General features: G+C 40.7%; 1 protein-coding gene across 1 annotated transcript in view; it reads left to right on the top strand.

Annotated features, from left to right (window-relative positions):
• GALNT12 (polypeptide N-acetylgalactosaminyltransferase 12) overlaps positions 1-22,655 on the top strand; it is an 89,376-nt gene extending 66,721 nt beyond the window's left edge. Inside the window, exons 8-10 of the mRNA XM_034761464.1 lie at positions 7,181-7,294; positions 13,924-14,079; positions 20,935-22,655. Of these exons, the coding sequence (XP_034617355.1) occupies positions 7,181-7,294; positions 13,924-14,079; positions 20,935-21,072 (408 nt within the window). The 3' untranslated portion in view covers positions 21,073-22,655. The remainder of the gene's footprint in view (positions 1-7,180; positions 7,295-13,923; positions 14,080-20,934) is intronic.
• Positions 22,656-23,590: the final 935 nt, after the last annotated feature.

Here is a 23,590-nt window from a genome sequence, read left to right as displayed (position 1 = left end):
AATCCTTTGGGACCTCTGAATAAGAAAAGAATGCAGTCAGTCTAAAGCAGTCTCATCCATTCCTTCCAGATTCATGCAAAACCATTGAAGAGCACAGGTTTGAGATGCAGAACAGGAAAAAATAGCTTTTTTTCTGGTAAAATGAGCACATTTGATCAAAACCATTGAGATAGTAATCGTTAAATCCTGCAACTCCAGTCCCTTTTCAAAACAGAACCTCACTTTGAGAGTCTGTACTACCGCTATTGCTACTATCCTCTTTCATACAAAACTCCCATTAACTTCAGAGTTCTGCAGGATCAAGGCCATAGACTGATCATAAAAATGTTAAAGAACAAATAGCCACATATACAAAGATCATAAATTCTTTAAATATTTCAGAAGAAGAAAATCTTGTTCTGCTAGACTAGAAACAAGTGAAAGGATCGGTCAAAGGTTAAAGAGCTTGCAAAGAAGCCACGTCATTTGTCTGCATTGATCTACATGACAAGATACACCAGTCTCTCTCTCTCTCTCTCTCTCTCATTAACAGGTGAAGGTGAAACAAAATCTGAGGGAAAAAAAGTATAACCAATAAATAAATATAATAATTTATAATATAAATTATAAAATAGAAGACAGGAAAAGAAAAGGTGTGCGGGGGGGGGGGGGAGATGAGCAGGCAAAACCAAACCTATGAATGGCCAGAGTTCCTGGTTGAAAATCAAGATGCCATTAGACTTTTTAACCTTGAATGGAAAATAAAACAAGACAAAAATCAAACCATACTAAATAAAAGAAACCTGACAAAAAATGAAGAAAAGCACTAGTTACTCTTTTTCCAGGTTAATCTGAGTTTTATACTATAATTTTTGAAAAATTTACAGATTGTGTATGTAGTAGTTCTTCTGGAGCATTCCAGTAGGGTATATCATCCCAAACAATCTTTACTTAAAAGCAAGGCAATCTTGGGCAAATTCAAAACAGTCTAAATCAAATCCACAAAAGGTCAGTTTTCAAAATAAAATTCAACAAGATTTCCAGCCAATGTCAGGCTCTCTTTAGCATGACTGATTATTTGATCTTCAGAATTTAGAACAAAGTTCTATCTATAGTAATAATCCAGAGAATTTAAATTTGTCAAGTTTTCCTCCTCAAACCATATTCCTTGCTAGGAGAAGTCAAGGAACACATCATACACACCAAGAGTTTGTTCTATTATGATAGTAACAACTTGATTTTGTAAATCAAGTTAATTTGTAGTTTGTGGTGACAGGCTTATAGAATGAGATCCCCTCCCAACCTGGAGCTAAGTGAATTAAGATATATAATTTTTTTGAATGAGTTAGTAAGCACACAAGCTCTTGAAGGTCTCAAGGTGCCTTTTACAAGTCCCAAGTCTGCTTCTAGAGTATTGTGATGGTTCTCGAGGCACCCAGACTGTGAGTCACCTTGTTACCCCTTGCCTCCAGCAAGAGGGAGCCTTTCTTGTGGTAGCTGAGTGTTAGCCAGCTGACACCACCAGCCTTTCAGCAGCTCAAGAACTCTTCCCAGGGCTATGCCAGCCCTGACTTTGCCTTGCAAGTTAACAATAAGTGCACCCCAATCTCCAAGTCCTTTTGAACCGTTCCCTTGTGCTATCCAGCTCCTGAAACTGGCTACTCACATAAATTCAACATCCTTTCTGCACCCAAAGGTGCACTATACCCCATTTTACCTTTTTTACTTTCCATCACCACTCCTGAAAGTCACATCACTTGTGAGCACTTAAATAAACCTTCTTTTGTTTTATATTATAAGAAAAATAAAGATTTAACTCGGGGAGGGAAAACTACAGCCTGTGTGCCAGATCTGGCTCATCAGGGCTTTCAGTTGAGCTCCTCAGAGCTTTTCAATTGCGGGAGTGCCAGCCCCTTGGTGCAGCAGGGCTAAGGCAGGCACCCTGTCTGCCCTGGCCCGGCGCCACTCCCGGAAGCGGCCACATCCCTGTGGTCCGGGGGGAAGGGCGGGGGCAGAGGGCTCCATGCACTGCCCCCCACAGCTCCCATTTGCCAGGAACAGGGAACTGCGGCCAATGGGAGCTTTGGGGGTGGTACCCGCAGGCGAGGGCAGAGTGCGGCGGAGCCACCTGCCCCATCCCACCCCCAGGAGCCACTGCCAGACATGCCAGCCACTTCCGGGAGTTGCGTGGGGCCAGGGCAGGTGGGAGCCTGCCTTAGTCCTGCTGTGTGCCACTGCCACCCTGGAGTCACTCAAGGTAAGCAGCGCAGGGCCGGGGCCCCCAACCCCGAGCCCCCTCCTGCACCCTGCATACTACCTACACCCGAAACCCTTGCCCTGAGCCCCTTCCTGCACACCACACCCCCTCCCACACCCCAACCCCCTGCCCTAGCCCTACATTCATGGCCCTGCATACAATTTCTCCACCCAGATGTGGCCCTTGGGACAAAAAGTTTGCCCACCCCTGATTTAACTAGAAGTGGGAGAAAGTGATGGAAACAACTGGGCCCAACACAAAACAAAAATCATACAATGTGATGTGGGTCTACACCTAGGTTCCCTGTAAGCTGCGCACCATGCAGCAGGCTATTTAGGGCTGCACAGGTCCCCCGGCCTGGCCCAGCCCCTCTGGAGCTGCCAGGGAGAGGAGCCCCTCCCTGGGCCTGCCCCAAGCCCTGTGGAGCTGCCCTTCCCCCAGCTCAGCCCCGCCAGAGCTGCTGCAGTGAGGGAGAGCTAGGGGGAGTCCTCTCTCCCTGCAGCAGCCTCAGGGCAGCCTGCACCCCAGCCAGAGCCCCAACCCCTCCCCCCACACCCCAATCCTCTGTCCTAGCCCTGAACCCCCTCCTGCACCCTGAACTCCTCACCCCCAGCCAGAGCCCACACATCCCAACCCGCTGCCCTAGCCCTGAGCCCCCTCCTGCACCCCAATCCCCTCATCCCCAACCCCACCCCAACCCTCTGCCTCAGCTCTGAGCCTCCTCCCACACTCTGAACCTCTCGGTCCCACCCCCACCTCATATCACCTCCATATTGGTGCACATAATAAAATTCATTCTGCACATTGACGTACAAAATTAGAGGGAACACTGGTCTACATTTATCAATAGTTACCTTTCCTATCTAACAAATAGGTTTTCTCCACAAAGTTCATTTGTTTGCAGAGCCGGCTAGCTGTGCAAGAACCAGAATACAAACATTCATGCAAACCCCACACTCCTTAAGGGGTTTCCTCAGTGAATGGACCCAGAGTGCCTTTCTCTACATTCTGTTATACTAAAACAATGTTTTGTCTTTATTCATAGCCAGGGTAATCTCCTGCCTACTATAATGTCCCTTTTCATGTCCAAATGGTTTCAATTGTTTGCTGTTGTCTTAGATGGTTTTCATTGCTTGCTCTGGGATATGGCAAGGGTAGACAACAGAACCTTGCCTTACCTCACCAGCTGACTAGTCAGGGGTGACAACTCCCTCTTCCTGGTGTGGGCCATCACTGAGAAATATTACCCTGGTGACTAATTTTAGTTACAAGCTTTCTGTAGATACTTCACATGTTGCCCTTTATAGATAAATATCCTGTAATATTTGTTTGGTATAGTGAGTTTGTCAGGTCTGAGGTGAGAGATGTTTGCAAAGAACATGGGACCCTTTGCCCAGGGGTCTCTGTGTCATAGGTATGCCTTCAGAAAATCCGTGTCATAGAGATTTGCAGAGCCAATGCTTGGCGCTCAGTCCATACCTTTGCCCAGCATTACTGTTGATCTCACCTTGAGGTCTGATGTCCAGTTCAGGAAAGCAGACTTCTTTAGGTAAGAGAGCTGCTTCTGTCCTACATCCTTGGTGTTTATCACTGCTTTTTTTGGATCTGTAGTGATAATATCAAAAGGCAACAAAAATGTTATTCATCTGTAAATGAAGCTCTTGAATAGGTTGTTAATACAGATCCAGACAAGAGACCTCGCCTTCCATCCCCACTTCTTTGAAATCTGTTAGGCTTTGAGGAAGTGGAAGGGCACAAACACAGTTAGCCTATGATTTTAGGAGGGGGATTTTCAAAAGCACTAGTTGTTGGAAGTCTAATTCCTCTCCAAGTGACAATGAGCCAACGTTGAGCACTTTTTGAAAATTCTATCCTGTCTTCCTGTCAGAAATGGTCCCTAATATTTCAGAACGTTTTAACAATTGCAGTTTAAATTACCTATCCCCAACCTCCAAAGGGAATGGTGACTAATTGTGGCTACAGAATACACAGCATGGAAGAAAAAAAAATTATGTAGGCAAAGAAAATCAGAAATTCTGCATAGACCGAATTATTGACAACTTTTATGAGCTGAACTAAACTTTTCATAAGGAGAACAAATATTTTCTTGTTATTTTCTTTAATGCAGCATTCTACTAAAATATTAAGGTAAGTCACAGACAAATTTAAAATCCCACACTAAGTTACTGTTTATACTCTTATTTTAGCTTTTCTTGCATGATTTAAGCTTGTTTGATATGTGTTGGAAAAAAATATTGAGAGAGTACATGAATGAATGGATACTATTATGGTACTGTTTTTGTCAGCACAAAGCAAACTGTCTTCATCAGTTAATGGGAGAAGATAGTGTTTTCACAAACCCTCTCTCATCTGTTCCTGCCTTGGAACAAGAGACTGGTGAATTCATGCATAAATGGTTTTAGGACCAGATTTTTAAATCTGCAGTTTATGGGTGCAAATATCTGCAGGTGCATCTTGCATCATTTAGGTGCTTAGTACCTGGTTGTACCCATATATAAGGTTCTTAGATCTCTAAAAGGACTACTTTATGGCTGTAAAATGACATTAGAAAATTCTGGAATTCGCAAAATAAGTGATCCAGTTATAGTCAGGCTGAAATACTGGCACTACATGTTAGTAGTTTGTCTGCACAACAAAAGTGTGTGTAGGGGACACAAAGATGAGCTGACAATGATGGAGCATAAATATATAAAATAGTTCTGAATTGAAATGTGAGGTAATTAGGAATCTTTTATAGTGTTTTCTCTTTTGAGTTTTCAGTTTCAGAACCCTGTTTAAATTTTCTTCTCCTTTAGGTCTACAGCATACAAAGAAAGAGTTGTATCGGTGTGCAGTAATTTGGTTTGTAGTTAACTTATGCACAGACACAAAATAGTGTTGTGCCTAAAAGTCAATAATATTGTATTGCTAACTTAAGTGGGGAGATAATCATTGTGATGTTTAATGGAGTATAGGCAAGAGAATATTTATGCTGGTCAGATGCTAGCGGAGCACTTGGTGACTTCTTTGCTTGGAGCAGTCATCTGGGGAGTGACAGCTGGGGTGAATATTTGACTCAGTTGATCTTCCCATTGGAATAAATGGCTAGTGTGGCAACACAATTAGATTTCTGAGCATACTAATGAGTAGTACCTCCAACTCTGAAGTCAATTAAAGGCAAGAGAAACCCATTTATGATTGTAGTTTATGTAAGAAAATTGTAATTTATAATTCAGCATAATTTAAATCTGATATTCCTTTATCAGAAATTATAGGTATTGGGTGCAAGTGTTTGGGGGAAGGTTGAAATTTGTATAGTTGTTTCAAGCTTGGCTCAATTTTACTTCTCTATTTTTGTATGTAGCCCTTTACCGGTGTTAAATATAAATTAAAATTTCTCTTGGTCAAACCATAATTTACAAAAGGGATAGAAGAGGTTCTAATGCAACTGCCTTCAGTCCAAGCCACTCTACAATAAAAAGGAAGCCAGGGAGACTTCCTTTAGCTCTGGAAAGCACCACTAAACTGCAAGGTTTACAGCTGCTCAGATAGAGATCATCAGAATTCAAAATCACTCTTATTGTTTAGTCACATGTTGATTAGTGGTGTTAATGCACTCACCGGAATGGTGATAAACATCTGGAGAAGGGTGTGTAAGGAGTGTTCTTGAAGCTAAAAGTATTACAGTGCAAATGGATCCAAAAAAAGTGGAAAGAGGAGATTGGGTAGTAGGTAAAAGTGGAGTAAAACAAAAGTAAAGAAAAATATTTGTGGAATACCCTTTCACTTGTTTTACTTTGATTTGTCCTAATTTATTGATGTCTATTCATTCTCTGCATTGGAAATTATGGATATAATTATCACCTAATACTTAAGAAGCAAAATTACACCTTCAATAGTTATAGGGACACTAACCCTGCCTGTTTTATTCTTTTATATGCGACATAGCAGGATTCAGGTAAAAGAGGCATTTAGCTTTAATATTTATTTACAGAAGTTGTTTTGTTTCAACATTCGTTTAAGTGGATAATATGTGAATGTGCAAAGCATGTATAATTTTTTAAATCATCATTATGCCCTGGTTCAACTAATTTTCAAGTAACTTTTGTTTATCTTGGATATTTTTATTAATTGGAAGTTCTTATTGATTTGCCTGTGGAATATTTAATAAAAACAACATAATGTAATCTTTCTGCAAGTGTCAATAGCAGTAAGAAAGGCTGGGTTCAACATGATGACTAGTCATACCTTTAAAAATAAAAAAAACATTTGGTTCAAGTCACCATTGAAATTGTATCCACATGCAGGTTTTAGGAACTTAAATCCTAAACACTAGTTGCCTTCACAGGGTTTTTTCTTCACTCTGAAAGCACATGAGAGTTCTTTCATTTTTCAAACTGAAATAAATCTCTATTTAAAAAACAAAAAATTAAATGAACAAAAAGAGAAAAAGAACTACGGATATATGGCAGATTTCCTGGGCTCAGTGGTTAATTGACTAATTTGCTGGGGTCCCAAATTACTGTTCAGATACAGTCCCCACTTACCTAAACCGACTCAAGAATCCAGTTAGACTATGTGGCAACCCAAGTGAGTGCCTCCCATACACTTCTGCCAGGCATGGCCCAGTCCAATCAAGTCAGCAATAGCCGGTCTGCTCCAATCCAATCTGTCAAAGTTGCTGCCACCAGGTCTGCTGCTGCCAGGTTTTGGTTCAGCAAAGCCAGCTGCACGAGGTCTATTCTGGTCCATGATTATCAGGTTCAGTTTACAAAGTCACCTCTATCAGGTCTATTGTTGCCAGGCCCTGATTCAGTGAAACCAGCTCTACCAGGGTTCAGAGCTGCGAGTGGGAAGCCTATAATACAACATGGGGTATGAAGTGACACAAATGTATTTACTTCAGGCTGATGCTTTAATTTGTTCTTTTTTTTTCTTATTTAGCTGAAAAATAGAGGAATGACAAATTACTGCTTTGATTATAATCCTCCAAATGATCATGAAGTAACAGGGCACAGAATCATATTATATCCATGCCACGGCATGGGACAAAATCAGGTAAGATTTGTTTTTTTACTGTAGTTATGATTAATTGTCTTAGGATGTATGATACAAAGTAAAAATGCTCCACAGTATTTCTGAGGGGACACGTGGCCACTGCAATGTGATCTTAGTCAGCACCATTCCTATTTTTGTTTCCTCCATGAGATTGTTAACTTTCTTGTGCCCCATAGAAAACTGAAGTCAGGTTTTCAGAGTTCTAAGTTGCATTTGGAAGATAACTAGGCCATGTTGACCCATCTAAGTCTCCCCACATCTGTCAAGCAATTGTACCTTTTAAAATGTGTTCTCATTAGAATACTTGTCTAACTTTTTAAAATATATACATATTAATTGCCTTCCTGGGTAAAGATGTTTCTTCTAAACTCCCTTAGAATCTGATCCTTTCTCAGCTTTGGTTTTTGCGTTCTTGGTTTGAAGCCTGTTAGCCTCACCATACTTCTCATGGTTTGAAATACCAAGTACAAAAATGGCTTTAGTTTTGTGTACAATTTTAATCTATCTACATACAGTCATGAGATCTTAACCTTCTGAAAGTATTGCAGGGCTCCAGGACTGTAATAACTTAAGATATTTGAGTAAGTAGCCTTTTAATGCTGGGGTTTCACATAACTCTGAGGACTGATTGGTGCCTCCACATGCCAGCACTCTTTCTGATGTATTGTTGTACCATGCTGGTATGTCTTCTGGTTCCTTCCAGGACTGAGGAGGTACGGCGTGGAAGGGGTGGTCAAATATCTAGGTGTGTGGTTGAGAGGCAGAGGAGTGTAAGTGTATGGCAGGAGGGACTAGAAAACTTGGGCATGTGACTGGGTTTGGGGAGGTGAACAGGGACAAGGATGAATAGTTTCAGAGGAGCACCAGAGTTGAGGAGGGTCATGCAGTTTACCAGTCACCTTTGTAAACTTCTGGAAACTGTCAGACTATGAAGAAACTTAAAATATAAAGGGGTGTGAGCAAAGCTATCTTCAAAGGGAAACTTCAATATAGAATCCATTTTACCTTCTTTTTTGGGGGAAAAAGGGTATTCCAAGCTTCCATTGAATTTAATTGAGAACAGTGTTATTCCTGCCATGATTTATCATATGGCAGTAAGATTTATTAGTAGCTGTATTATCAGTGTTAGTATTTAATAGTATTGGTTGTTTAGATTGCAGCAAAGGCCAAAATGTGTGGGTACTTTCTAAACACAGGAAACAGTCCCTGCCCTGAAGACAAAGACAGATGAAGGGTGGGGGTGTAGTTATACATCATAAAGCCAAGGGATTTGTGTGAGGTGAGGTTAGGCATATCTTAGATTTTAAGCACACTAAATGTCATCCTTTCCTTGTTCCACAATTCAGTCCTCCTCCCCCAACACGCTGTTTCAAATGAGTAGTTCAGTGAGATGATTAATGAAATAGATAAACAGATAATTTAGTCACCTAGCTTCTTGTTAGGAAGAAGTGACTACTTCCATGGATTGACATCGGAGCTAATCGCACCCATAGGAATGGATGAACTCCAAAAGGCACTCATCCAGTAATTTTATACTTAGGGGTTTCTGTTCCTTTTTAGGATATTTTCATATTCTAATGAAAGTTTTTCAACAAAAACATTAATTTCAGCTTTGTTCCAATAGAAAAAAAAATCAGGGTACAAGGGCAAAACCAATAGAGAACTATTTATTTTCCTGCTTTTAAAAGGTTATTGTGACAGGATGACAATTTGCAATTTTTTTTATTAGAAATAGAAAATTAACTCCCATTCTATTGCGAAGATATCACAATATAACACTCCCCCCACCCCTGGCTCCCAGTCTTCCTATGCAGTCAACAGGAACAGTAAAAGGCACATCCCTGACAGACAGGCCGCCCCCTGCCAAATTTCAATGCCCTGCTCCAAAACATGGGGGCACTCACAGAAGATGTCACCAGAATTTGCTAATGTTGCACAAGGGTGTGGGACTCCCAAGTTCGAGTCCTTGCTCCAATGACTACTTAATTTATAAAAATGGAACAGCATTAACAGAGGAGGTTAGGAGTCCCCTCCAGAATATCCCATAGACCTGTGGCTAGGACACTCTTCTGCAACATGAGAGTTCCAAATTCAAATCTCTTTTCCAAGCAGCCAGAGGGGGAAATTGAACCCAGATCTCCCACATTCCAAGTAATTAGCCTAACTACTGGGCTAAAAGTTATAAGAAGGGTGGCATCAGTCTGAGTGGGATATAGAAGGAAGATATTTGGACTCACTGGGGAAAGAAGGTGAGGCCAGTGTTGGCTGCAGTAGCTAATCCATTATTGTTTGGAGTGGTAGGAGCCAAATCTGCTTGGATGCAAATCTGAAAGCAGGCTGAACACCACTTCAAGTCTGGGAAGTTTTGTCAGTGACGGGTTGTAGCTGGCCTTCGTGTTCAAACCCTCAAAAGTTCAGTGCCTTTCTCAGTATGGTTAAGAATCAGTGGTGAGAGATCGCACTGATTAGGCTCAGCTGGAGTATTCTGTCCAGTTCTGGACACAAGATTTCAGGAAAGATGTGGCTGAATTGGAGAAAGTCCAGATAAGAGCAACAAAAATTATTAAAGATCTAGAAAACATGACCTATGAGGGAAGATTGAAAAAACCGGGTTTGTTCAATCTGGAGAAAAGACGACTGAGGTTGATACAAGGAAGAGGGAGAAAAAATGTTTAACCTCTGAGAATAGGACAAGAAGCAACGGGCTTAAATTGCATCAAGAGAGATTTAGACTTGAACATTAGGGAAAACTTCCTAACTTTCAGGATAGTTAAGCACTGAATAAGTTGCCTAGGGAGGTTGGAGATTTTTAAAAACGGGTTAGAGAAGCACCTGTCAAGGATGGTCTAGATAATATTTAGTCTTGCCATGAGTGCAGGGGACTGGACTAGGAGATCTCTTGAGGTCCCTTCCAGAATTCTATGATTATGGGTCCCCCATGATAGAATAAAATTTCTAGGGATCACCATTGGAGCTAAGATGACATTGTGGCCATGGAGGAGGCTGGTTCACAGAGCACTCATCACAGGGATGTTACTGTTTCACAACTAATCATTTTTAGACAAATGGGGAATGGAGGGGTGGAATGTAAAAGCCTTCTGGTTTTGTGAGCAGGTCCCTGAGAAGGGAACATAAGGCAGCTTATGTCGACCTAATAATGTAAGTGTACACACGACCACCTTGTCCCACCAGTGTTAGTGCCCTACTACACTGACATCATAACTCCACCTCCATGAGAGGCATAGTGCTTATGTCAGCGTAGTTAGGGTGATGCAGTGTCTGTGTAGACACTGTTACTTCCATTGGCTGTTGGCTAGCTTGTCAATTTCATGGCTCCAGAAGCTGTGAAATTGACAAGCCAGGTAGCTAGAACCCTGCTACCCCCAGCTCCCCACTGGGCTGCTGCCTGGAGTCTTCCCACTCAGAGCTGAGAAGCCGAGGTGGCTGGCCCCCACTCCCAACTAGGAGCTGACAGCCAGGGGGGACTGCTGGGCTCCTGGCAGGGAGCTGAGAGCCCTGACTTTCAGCCCTCCACACTGCCACTCTTCAGTCAATGGAAGTGCCCCTGGCGAGGGTGCACACCACCGACAGAAGGAGGTTAGTGTGGACATCAACCGCCACAATAATTACTGTAAGTCAACCTAACATAGGTCAACTTAGGGCTGTAGTGCAGACATACCCTCAGTTCCACTCTGATAGGGAGTGTTGGCTCTATAGAATGTATTAAACACATCTCCTTGTGCTGCTACAAAGGCTAGTTTGGACTGTGATGTAGTCCCTCCCCAGCAAGGTGTGCTCAACATGAGGAATAAGAAATAAAATCAAGAAATATAACCTGACTATCCTGCATGGGAATGTGTGATGTGCTAATTATGACTATTGATATTTCTATTATTCATAAAATTGAGATGGTTGATACTTTCTTTAAAAAGTGGTGTGAGCCATGTTGCAAGTAGAGCTCGTTGAAAATTTCAGTGGAACAGTTTAGCATCAGAAAATGCAGTTCTGTGAAAATTGAGACATCTCATTGGATGTGTCGATTTCAAGAAAATGTTATGGGAGGATGAATTATTTCAATAATGTCAATGTTTTGTTTCAATATTATTTCAGTTCATTTTGTTTACATTAATTTTTAAATTATATATTTAATATTTTATTTTTTAATGTTTCAGCATTCTCAAAATGAAATGCTTCTGTGGTTTCATGTAAAAAGTTCATATTCCATAAGAAAATTCAACATTTCGTTCCAATTCTTTTTTAAGTCAGCATTTCCCACAGAACAGAAATTTCATTCTCAGTGGTTTGAGCATTGGCCTGCTAATGCCAGGGTTGTGAGTTCAATCCTTGAGGGGGCCACTTAGGGATCTGGGGCAAAAATCAATACTTGGTCCTGCTAGTGAAGGCAGGGGGCTGGACTCGATGACCTTTTGAGGTCCCTTCCGGTTCTATGAGATAGGTATATCTCCATATATTTATTTTTTTTATTTATTTAGTTACAAAGCGTTAAGCTCTTACAATGTTGCTTCTGGAAGCTTATGTGATCTATAAAATGTGGTCCTCCAGCAGTTCTCTATAGTGGCTTTTTAAAAGTATTTTTAAATTACTTACCTTGACCTTTCTACACTAGAATATTTTGTACATATTAACATCGGGTGCTTGTAACGGAGTTGGGACTCACTACCTGGCACCTCCTATTGCTCGTCTCGGGAATTAGCTCAGTCCAGTGGAGCGCCCTCTTCTGGTGGTGTCCCACCCGTTGTCTCTCCCTTGGTTGGCATCTGAACCCGCATCGCTCTCCAGCTCGTGGCATCCTCTTCAGGACCCCCAGCAATGCCCCTCAGTCCATCCACACCCCCTTCTGGGGGTGAGGGAGGGAGGGAGGGAGGGTGAGCAGCAGTCCTACACTCAGCTATCATGTCCAACCACACCCTCTGAGTGTGATCCCTCTTGTCAGGGAACTGGCATAGTCTATAATGGCCGCTCCCTATGGCTAGCGGTACTGCAAGGGAGGAACCCAGGCCCGCCCTCTACTCTGGATCCCAGCCCAGGGACCCTCTGGCGGCAGCCTCACTGTCCTTCTCTCCCCTCCATCTGTCCACATCCCTGGGCCACTTCCCCTTCAGCCCCTCGCACTGGCTAGGCCCTTCCCCTTAGGGCTTGCAGTCTGGCAGACACCAGGCTGGAGTTCTCTTCTGCTCCCCCAGGCCTGCTCAGCACTGCCCTGTCCCAGGTGCTAGTCTCCCCCTCTGGAGACAGACCTTCCCCTCTCAAAGGCCTGGGACAGACTGACTGCTCTCTCCCTGAGCAGCATTTTTATAGGGCTGAGCCTGGCCCTGATTGGCTGCCTCCAATCTGGGCCCTGATTGGCTCCCAATAAGCCCTTCCCTAATTGGCTGCACATCTGCACTGGCTTGCTGCAGCCTAAATCCTCCAGGAGTGGGGTAGTTTTCAATTGTTTTAGCTATAGTTATTTCCATAAAGCCTCAGTCATACTTCCTAAAACTGTTTTGCAAATGGTTTTCTCTTCTATGCTGTCAGTTAAACTGTTTTTAACACTGGGGCAGCTGCACTGATAACAATGTGTACGATATTTTCTGGGGTGGATAAGTCTCTTGTCTTACAATAATAAGTATAACTTAATCCCCCTAAAACAATTTAAACATCCCTCACATCCATGCATAATAGTGCTCAAGATGATTTACAAGCATGCTAAATACAAATAACTATTTAAACTTTGCCCATACCCTTTGATGAAGTCCAAATTTTGGCAAAAATCCATGATAAATATCACTGTAGCTCCAGGAAAAGCAAGAAAATAGTCTGGTTTTGCTAGAATTACTAGCAAATTTCTATTACCCCAATTATTACCATGACAGCGTTTTCAGCCTTAATGACATAAGATGTGAGATGCCCAGGAATGCAACCAAAACTGGATTGTAGAGTATCATACAATAACCAATACCACACAACTTCCTTAAAATCCTATTTATGTTTAGAAGAAGCTGTACCTAATTTTTCTGAGAATATCTTCCTGAAAATTGACATAGTGAAATGCACTTCATCTTGCATACTGTAAACTGTAATTGTAAACAAGTTTTTGATTAAACTGAACATTTTAAAGTTTCAATGAACAACAAACTCCTTAATTAAAAATGACATTATTTGTGACACTAAAATTATGGAGGCCTAGTGTCAATCTATAAACTAGTCTCCATCCCACTGTAGTGATGATATAGATTAAAAACTATTGCATTACAATCAAACTTTTAAATCAACCTATAAGCTTTGTAACTTTTTCAGTATAGGGAACTCTGCTTTCCTTTATGTTTGTACAGCATTTAGCACATTGTGGGTGCTACCAGAAACAATATGTGGTGATAATACTGCTGCAGGATTGCTCTCACATAAAAAGTAAAGTAAGTACTAGTAGTCAAGACTCCTGGAATGAAAACTCTCAACAGAATTTCTCTCCAACTCTAAATGAACAGGCAACTCTAAGTGACCATATTAGCACATTGATAGACGGAAATTTTTACCTTTACTGCATCCTTTTTTCTAATAAAATGCTTTTTGTTTGCATACTGCACATGTAACATTAATGTCCTTTGTTTCCTGTCTGGGATTGGCAGTTTTTCGAATATACATCTCATAATGAAATACGTTACAACACCCGGCAGCCTGAAGCCTGTGCAGCAGTTGATTCCGGGACTGACTATTTGACAATGTACTTGTGTCAAGACAATGTTCAAAATATTCCTGAAAATCAGAAATTTGTTTTCAGAGAGGTAAGCGTGTCAGTTTTTTAACTTTATTGTTTCTGGTCATCATGCAAGCAGCACAAAACCAGAACATGGGTTGGGGTGTTATATCCAGAACTTTTAGATAGAAACCATTATGATGAATTGTCTTATCAATCCAAAATTATGCCATTAATTGTAAAAGTAGCCTACCTCTTATGTGGTGCTAGCATCTGGAAGCGAGTCCATTTTCAAATCACAAAAAATCATAATTTTCTTACTATGTGAGTACAAAACAGGTGAGACTCAGAAAAAAAATTCTTAAATGGCCCATTTTTGGCTGAAGAGTCATGGTATGGCAATGAGGGAGGGAGCAAGGTGAGTGCTGATGTGTGGGGGAAAGAGTCTTGGGAAAATGGGCTGTGGAATGAGTCCAGTCCCTCTGTGGTGATGGTGCCTGATTGTAGGGTCACTCAGCACCTCTGGCATTCCTGTCTTGGTACCTTCAACTGTATTATATAGGCATCCTGAGGCACCAGTGCTGGGAGAGTATTTCAGGTGCTTGTGCCACCTCACCCTCACTCATCTATCTCCCCCCATAGTCTCTGCTCCTATTCTCTCTCTCTCTCTCTCTCACACTCACACTCACACACACACACCCAGCTTGTCTCCTCACATCTCTTGTCTCCCCGTCTTCCTTTCACCATACCACTGTCTCCCAGCCCCATCGCCCATCACAGCAATGCCTCCGCCTCCACCCACACCATTACCTGTTGCTGTTCCTGCTATTCTATCCCTATCTTTCTGTGACCCAAGACTTCCTTTCCAATTCCATGCTCCATACTGCCTCCATAGACCTTATGCCTCACTCATTGAAGTCCCCACTATCCCTGTCCACTCACTTGCCTACCATTCTTCTCTGCCCTCTCCTGTCCCAAATCCCTTTCCCTTTACATTCAAACACATACTCACATCCCCCTGTACATCACTCATATTATCCTCTCTTTGCCCCTAGCCACAGCATCTCCCGCTGCCATACCTACTTCCTCCAACCTCTGCGTATCCCAAGACTGCCCAGCCACCCCATGGTCCCTGTTACCCCCACAATCCTTTTATCCAGCAGTATATACCTCCCACATCCTGCTGTCCAGGAACCATACCTGCTACCCCAGCTGTCACACATACCCCATAGCTCACAGCCCCTTAATATCTCCCCCCTCCACTCTACAATGCCCCATAACCTCCTCCTTCCCCCAAGCCCTCAGCCTCCTTCTCATACAGTCCCTTCTGCCTTCCCCATCACATCACATCAAAATGTGCCCTGCATCAAAATGTGCCTGTTCACCATCTTAACCTCTGGCAGTGTAATGTATGGATATTTTAACAAGTATTGGGAGTCAATCAAAATGGTGCCACCACCCCACTTTTCACTTTTAGCCCAAAGGAGGGCACATTTTGATGTGCTGCTATCCCCACTGCCAGAGCCTTTCCCTGCAGTGGGAAAAGGCTCCCACTGGGACACTACATTGCTAAAAATTGCAATGTAGACAGGGAAGGGACTGCTTGGCCATATAGAGAGCTATGTAGGGTACATACCCACAGGGTTCAGGTGTGTTTTTACTTACCTAAGCAGTGCCTCACTGTCTACACTGCTATTTATACCCATGCTAGAGGTGTGTATAGTGTATGTACTCTATGTGCTGCCATAAGGAGTGTGCAGTATAGATGTATCCTAAGATGACACATTGAATGGATCCCAGACACTTCAGAAAAAGCAAGATTTGAAAAAATGTGATTTGAAATACTTCCGAGTTCAGTGCATTCAGAAGCATTAATTTTTAAGACTAATGTATTGATTCTGAGCCACTGAAATCCTCTCCCATGGCTGTTGATCACATCACTTCCTTTGAATCCCTACACTAGCTCCCCATCTTCTGTTGCATTAGATTTAAACTACCAGTCACCACCTTCATGGCTTTCTATAAATCTATCCCTTCCTACCTAACTTCCCTTTTTGAGCTTCAGATGATCTCCTACCACAAATACCGATAATAATACATTTGTACTGGGAATTGTTACTGAAAAAATTACCCAACTGAATAATGTAGTGTGACAGGGCAGCAATAATGCTATAATTAAGGCTGGGTTCTTTTTTGCATTTAGATTCTTTTGTGGGGTCTGCAGTTAGCTGATGGAAATTATGGTTTACATTGTTCCTTCCATTCTCCAGTGAAGCATGCACAAGCCTTTTTGAACAGGTTAGGAGAGGAATTAGAATGCTGCCATTTGTCATATGCCCCCATGTGATGTTTTGTGCATCCAAAACTGAGAATCTCCAGCTGTAGTATGGAAAGTTCATATGCTCTTTTAGGGAAAAAGGTCGGACAGAGGTAAATGGGAGGATAGAATTGATATGAAACTGTAAAATTGCACCAATTTATCAGAGATTGATGACAGAGGTCATAGTCTGTCATTAAAAAAGCATTTAGGAAAAACTTAGAGAGAGAGGGGGAAATGCATTTTGCCATGTAGAGGCATAATTATGGGAATCCTTAATGTTGTGAATCAGAGTTTGAAGAATCATTCTCTAAAAAAATGAAAGGAACAGAATGAAGAAGAGATGAGGCTGCAGTCGCTACAGGAGCAGAATTAGGTTGTTTGTTGCATTTTTGTTTATGATGTTTGTTACACGTGTTGGCTAAAGATGATGCATTTTATAAGCGGCTGTGAAGTAGCTGTATTGTTTTTCAACAGAACTTAAATGTTGTTTCCCTAGATATTTATGTTTGTGATGTTGGTTATTCATCATGAGAAACTTTAGCCATTAGACGACATAATGGTCTTGTGTGTGGATGTTATTAGGTTCAGTATTATGTTCTGACATGTATACTTTAGATGCTGGTAATAATGTACAATCATACCGTTAATATTGTGACATGTATTGAAACTGATGGTAATTGCCTGATTTAAAGACCTGAGGCCTGATCCAAAACTCATTGAAGTCGGTGGGAAGATTGACTCCCAATATTTGTCGAAATATCCATACATTACACTGCCAGAGGTTAAGATGGTGAACAGGCANCAATATTTGTCGAAATATCCATACATTACACTGCCAGAGGTTAAGATGGTGAACAGGCACATTTTGATGCAGGGCACATCCAATGGATTTTAAATCAGGCCCTAAGTAAATAATGAGTATAAACTAAAAAAAGGACCTCTGGATTTGGCCCACACATTTTATGCTGTCAATGATAATTACATTTTTCTTGTAATGTGTTATGAGAGTTATTTCCAAATCAGAGAATTTTTGCATTTTGCAATAGACAACTGTTAATAGTTCATCCCTGGGCTTGTCTAGATGATGGGGTAACACACATTTACATGGCTGTGATTTCTAAAGTGCACTAGCATGTTGTGCATTAACTGCTCTGTGTAGATGCTGTTGGTGCATGCCAAAGTAATTTACTGCCATTGAAACGGTACTACCTTAAAGTGCAGTAGGGAACCTTTAGTGCACACCAGCAGGGTGTATACAGAGCAAATCAATGTACACATGCTAGTGTGCATTACCCCACTGTGTAGACAAGCCCTCTGTGAGACCTAGTTCATTATATGTCTGAAAAATTCCACTTAGAACCCAATCTGCTTGCAGAAACTCTTACTGAAGCCAGTGGGAGCACCAAACACAGGCTTGCAGGATCAGGCTGTTTATAAGAGGAAAGTAGGTAGTAATGGGAGCAATTATATAGATTTTTTTTTTTCTTTAATTCCCTTTCTAAAGAGATCTGTTTAAGGGCATATATTTTATGTTGTATAATACATGCTCTAATGATATCTTATAGGTGTGCACTATAAATTTGCTTTTTTTATTTTCAAAATAGTGTGATCTGTAATATAAAAACAAAAGAAGCATCTTTTGACAGATTATTAGGAGAACTCCAATTTTATAGGCAGTAAATATTCTCACTTCCAAATCTCCCTGTTTTAGTTAGGTCATATCTAATGAAGAAAGTTTGCCCAGATTCTAGCATATCCAAACAAGTGGATGTCTAACAACTGAAAACAGGCACAATTTCACTAACTCAGTGGTGTAATGTCCCAAGGTGTTTATCTATAGGATTTGGTTGTATATATCTTGGCCAACTTTCAAGACACCTATGGGGAATGGTGAACATTTGAATGTGTTCTTTGAGGTACATGGAGTTGTGTCTAGGGGTCAGTAATTTCTTCGGGCGCTTATACCATGCTCATCTAAACCTAAATTCACAGCTGTTGAAATAAGTTTCTTTAAGACAAATTCTGCCTTCAAATTACACATAACTACCATGGAAATCTATGGTAGTTGTGCATGCTTTCATAATGCAGGATTTGATCCATTCTTTTAATTGAACTAGCATTCCTTAGAAAGAGGGTATTTACCAGTAATTATGGTTCTTTGAGGGATGCCTCTACATATTCACACTCATGAGATTGAAGGTGCCTGGTCTGCAGTCTTCCATGTACAAGCATCGCTTCATGGCATCAAATGTTTGGGGACTTAAAGCTAGATAAGGGAAGTGCAAGACTTAGTCCTTTTCTTCTGAACCCCAGAACCCAGAAATGTGTAAGAATTCTGAGGGAGAGGGGGCGGTAGGTAGAGAGTGTGAATATGCAGAAGCACCCCTTAAAAATACACAGTACCTCGTAAGTAACTTCTCTTCTTTTGAGGACCTCTTCATATTTCCACTCATGAGAGACCAGTAAGCAGTGCAACCCAGATGGAAGATGGGCAGAAGAGTAACATAAGTACTGTAAATCCTGTCTGCTCAAGCTAACATCATAGTGGAACTCTGACACCAACTTTGGGAGGAACTTAGGATAATGTTTTAGTACTGCTTTGTTTTTGTAAAACAGTAAGTGGTGGGTCAAGCCAACAAATCATGCAATTCACCCCAGCAGCCTGATCAGAATTAAGTTTAAGTCCTGTGTTGGCACTAGGACTTAAACTAGTAGATATTGGTCAACCCTTCAGGAACCTGGATACCATGGACTGAAGATGGAAAAACCTTCAACAGGAGGGGGAACAGGCCAAAATTGCAGATTTGTTGACACTGATGGATGTCAGAGTCCTTGATTTTTAAGATCTAACAAGTAGTCCGTTACTGGTGGCAAAGAGGCAGAGCATCAGGAAAACCTCAGAACCAGTGCATCTACACTAGCATCTGAGGTATTTGTTGCCTTTTGGAGCCAAGAGAGGTTGTGGCCTAACCTGGAAACAGCTGGGTCCTGGAACCTCCTCCTGGACTGTGAAAGGGGTCTTTGATTTCTCCACAGTTGGATATGTAGCTTCCTAGGAACCTAATTTCTTGGCAGGCATTGCTGACGGAGTTGAGGTTCGCTTGGATGAACTCGAGACTCCTGTAATCAGAAGGCCTTAAGCGTCAGCTTGATGTTCCTTGGGACTCTGTATGAAGAGCTGGCAGACCTTGTATCCATCCAAGGCTTGCACTACCCTGAAGCAAAATAGGCATCTAACTTCACAAAGATTCTGGGCAAGAGACACACCTGGAATAGAGGCTACCAACAGAAATAAAAACTGTTTACAAAATAAGCAAAAAGCTAAGGATTTTTGTCAGGCAAGATCATATGAGGGGAACATGAGAATGGCTATACTAGGTCAGACCAAAGGTCCATCCATCCCAGTAGCCTGTCTACCAACAGTAACCAATGCCAGGTGCCCCAGAGGGAGTGAACCTAACAGGTAATGATCAAGTGATCGTTCTCCTGCCATCCATCTCCACCTTCTGACAAACAGAGGCTAGAGACACCATTCCTTATCCATCCTGGCTAATAGCCATTAATGGACTTAACCTCCAGGAATTTATCTAGTTCTCTTTTAAACCCTGTTATAGTCCTAGCCTTCGCAACCTCTTCACGCAAGGAGTTCCACAGGTTGACAGTGCACTCTGTGAAGAAGAACTTCCTGTTATTTGTTTTAAAGCTGCTGCCCATTAATTTCATTTGGTAGCCCCTAGTTCTTATATTATGGAAACAAGTAAATAACTTTTCCTTATTCACTTTCTCCACACCACTCATGATTTTATATACCTCTATCATATCCCTCCTTAATCTCCTCTTTTCCAAGCTGAAAAGGCCTAGCCTCTTTAATCTCTCCTCATATGGGACCCGTTCCAAACCCCTAATCATTTTAGTTGCCCTCCTCTGAACCTTTTCTAATGCCAGTATATCTTTTTTGAGATGAGGAGACCACATCTGTATGCAGTATTCAAGATGTGGGCATACCATGGATTTATATAAGGGCAATAAGATATTCTCTGTCTTATTCTCTATCCCTTTTTGAATGATTCCTAACATCCTGTTTGGTTTTTTGACTGCTGCTGCACACTGAGTGGACGTCTTCAGAGAACTATCCACGATGACTCCAAGATTTCTTTCTTGATTAGTTGTAGCTAAATTAGCCCCCATCATATTGTATGTATAGTTGGCGTTATTTTTTCCAATGTGCATTACTTTACATTTATCCACATTAAATTTCATTTGCCATTTTGTTGCCCAATCAGTTAGTTTTGTGAGATCTTTTTGAAGTTCTTCACAGTCTGCTGTGGTCTTAACTATCTTGAGCAGTTTAATCCTTAGGTTCCTCTAGCCACAGCTTGTGCCAGTAAGAAAGAAATTAAGGTTCTTGGGCCCCATTGCTGCAAAGCAACATTCATGTAAACCCAAAAGACGCAGTTTTTGACCTTGGCATCAGGCGCTTTGGATTCAGTTCAGTGCTTTTAAGGAAAAGTATAAGTTTAGATATAGATGTTTCCTGTTACATTTCAAATATGGTAAAATTTAATGAATAACTCTAATCTTAAGACTGTGCTGTAAATAATAATTTTCCATCATCTTTTGTAGGATGGTACTTTGTTCCATGTACAAACCCAGAAGTGCCTACAAGCCGAATCTAACTCTTACAATGGCAATCCAGCACCATTATTGCGACCATGTAGCAATTCAGAATACCAAAAATGGTTCTTCAAAGAAAGAAGTTGATCCAGATGTCATCAACTGCATGGCAGAATATGAAAATATTAACTTTCTAGTCAGCAGCTAGGAAATCTGTGGACAAAGTACATAGCTGATCTATTTTTGTATGAAAAGAGTTGTAACTTGTTTACAAGTTGTAAACCTTGTTTTCTGGAGCACTAAAAGACATTAAGTGTTGAACTCTATTGAACGAGCACTGTGAATATACTGTGCTGCAGAAATCTCCTCTTCCACTGTTCTCTTTACTTGGCAGCTATACTGTTTCTAAAATGTTTTATGTTTTTCATACATGACTATATTTTTTTAACCTACTGTGTGCAAGTAAGGAAGTGAAAGTAATTGCACTAAAGCTATCTGCCAGTAACTTTAAAATCTTTATTTTTCTAAAACATTCTACAGTGGTAGCTTTTTAACAGATATTAGCTAAGGATTCTTCTTTTAAATTCCAAAAATGTAAGTTTAGGTCAAATTCTGCCCTGAGATGTGAAAGTCAAGCAGAGCTCTCATTGAAATCAATGTGGAGTCACACATCTACATCTCAAGCCAGACTAGGTCCTCATAATTTTGCACAAATAACACTCCAGATTGCACATATTTTACTGAATGTTATAACATTTTAAATGTTCATGGTACTTGACAGATTCCTAATAAAGCTGCTTAAGGTTATCTTTGGAGTAAAATTAGTGATTATTTACTGATCTTTCGTTAGTGTAAGAAATAAAGCACCAATACTAAAAATAAATTTGTGGGGAAAAATTAAATTCATATGGGGCCCAATCTTAGAAGTGTGTAGTATGTACTTCAAATGGAAGTTCTGCATGCACAAATCGTTCAAGATCTCACTCATAGACACTAAAGCTTTAATTCAAAGTTCAGTTTTTAAGCAAATACATTTAAAAATGGATAACTTCAGTTTCATTGCTACTGTTAATGCACTCCTTTTCTACAAAAATCATTGAAACAAAAATTGTTTTGTAATAAATTTAAGTGATAAGATTGTAATTGATGCTAATCTAAACATTTGTCTTCATGATTGTAATTGTTTTCTAAGAATTTTGATTATGAATAACAAGCTGTTCAATTCATCATGTACATTCCTACTGAAGTCTGGATATTTAATTAGCATCTATACAAGATGATGTTTGCTTAGAGCATAGGAATTGCCATACTAAATCAGACAAGTTATCATAGTCCAGTAGTTTGTCTTTGACAGTGGTCAGCAACAGATGCTTCAGCCCATAGAGCAAGTTTCTTCCTTATCACTGTCAGAGGTCCACTTATGTGCTAAAGCATGAGTGTTTATATCTCTTCCAGAATACTTATTCTTTTATCCTTACTTTTGTAATTGTGGACGTTCTTGTTATCCATATAAACATCCATACCTTTTCTGAATCCTGGTGAACTCATGTCATATTTGCATACTTATTTCATGATTGTTGGGGACTGTGTGCCTTTAGAGAATATGTATGTAGGTTCTTCCAAGATTGTTGCAAAACTAATGTTTTTATAAGCACCTTTACAATTCTGTCTCTGTGGATTTGGTTGATGAAACTGATATTGGATCTAATAAAATAATTTGTGAATTAATAGTTTCGAAACTCTTTTGTAAGTATTTCTTTCTTGCGGTCTCAATACTTTTCTCTCAAAATTTCTCTGATCTTTGGCCCTGATCCTTCCAACATTTAAGCACATAGGAAAAGACAACTGTTTTATCTTACACTCTTGTTAGTTCTTTTTTTCCTAATAACCTCTTGCCTTGCTCTCTCTGTTTATATACAAATTGCAGTAGTTTTACTCACCTGCTGGATACCAAAGTAGTATAAATTACACAACTTTACCACTAACCATTTACAACTGTTTCCTTACCCACTTGCATTGCCATTTAGCTCACTATTGAATTTGTCCCTGGATATCTACAAATCTACAAAGAAATAGGGTAGTGGCTTCAGTCCAGTACATATAGTACGGGAACAAATAAAAGAACTGACTCTCTCCGTGTGTGTGTGTGTGTGTAAGAGAGGAAGAGACAATAAAATGAGAGTGAGGTAGCATCACCATAGTTGTGAAGGGACTAAATAGAGGCTCAAACTCATTAGCACTTTTGTTCACTGGCTAGTAGCACCTGTGTTCAGTTTAAAAAAAAAAAAAAGCCATTCTGTTGGATTCACAAATCAAAACCAGATGTTGGCATAAGAGAGAGGTGTTAAAATTAAAGCAAGCTTATCTGGTCACTTCTGTTTCCTTCTGGTACTTTTAAAAACTGTATGATATTAATCAGTTAAAGAGCCATATATTACAGTCCATACACGCACAGATCTCCCATTGAAGACTTTGAGTTTTCATTAAGTCAGGACTTTAGGATTTCACCTGTAGGTGGTGATATGCAAATAAGATGAAGAAAAAACAGTCTTCACAACAGAATTGTACAGAGAGAAAGCCTAGTGTGAACCATCTGTTAAGAATCATAGAATCATAGAATATCAGAGTTGGAAGGGACCTCAAGAGGTCATCTAGTCCAACCCCC

Source organism: Trachemys scripta, chromosome 2 (assembly GCF_013100865.1).
Source record: "Trachemys scripta elegans isolate TJP31775 chromosome 2, CAS_Tse_1.0, whole genome shotgun sequence".
In the NCBI taxonomy this organism is placed as follows: domain Eukaryota; kingdom Metazoa; phylum Chordata; order Testudines; family Emydidae; genus Trachemys; species Trachemys scripta.
The sequence above is the reverse complement of the archived record's forward strand: the minus strand, read 5'-3'. Positions and strand labels throughout refer to the sequence as shown.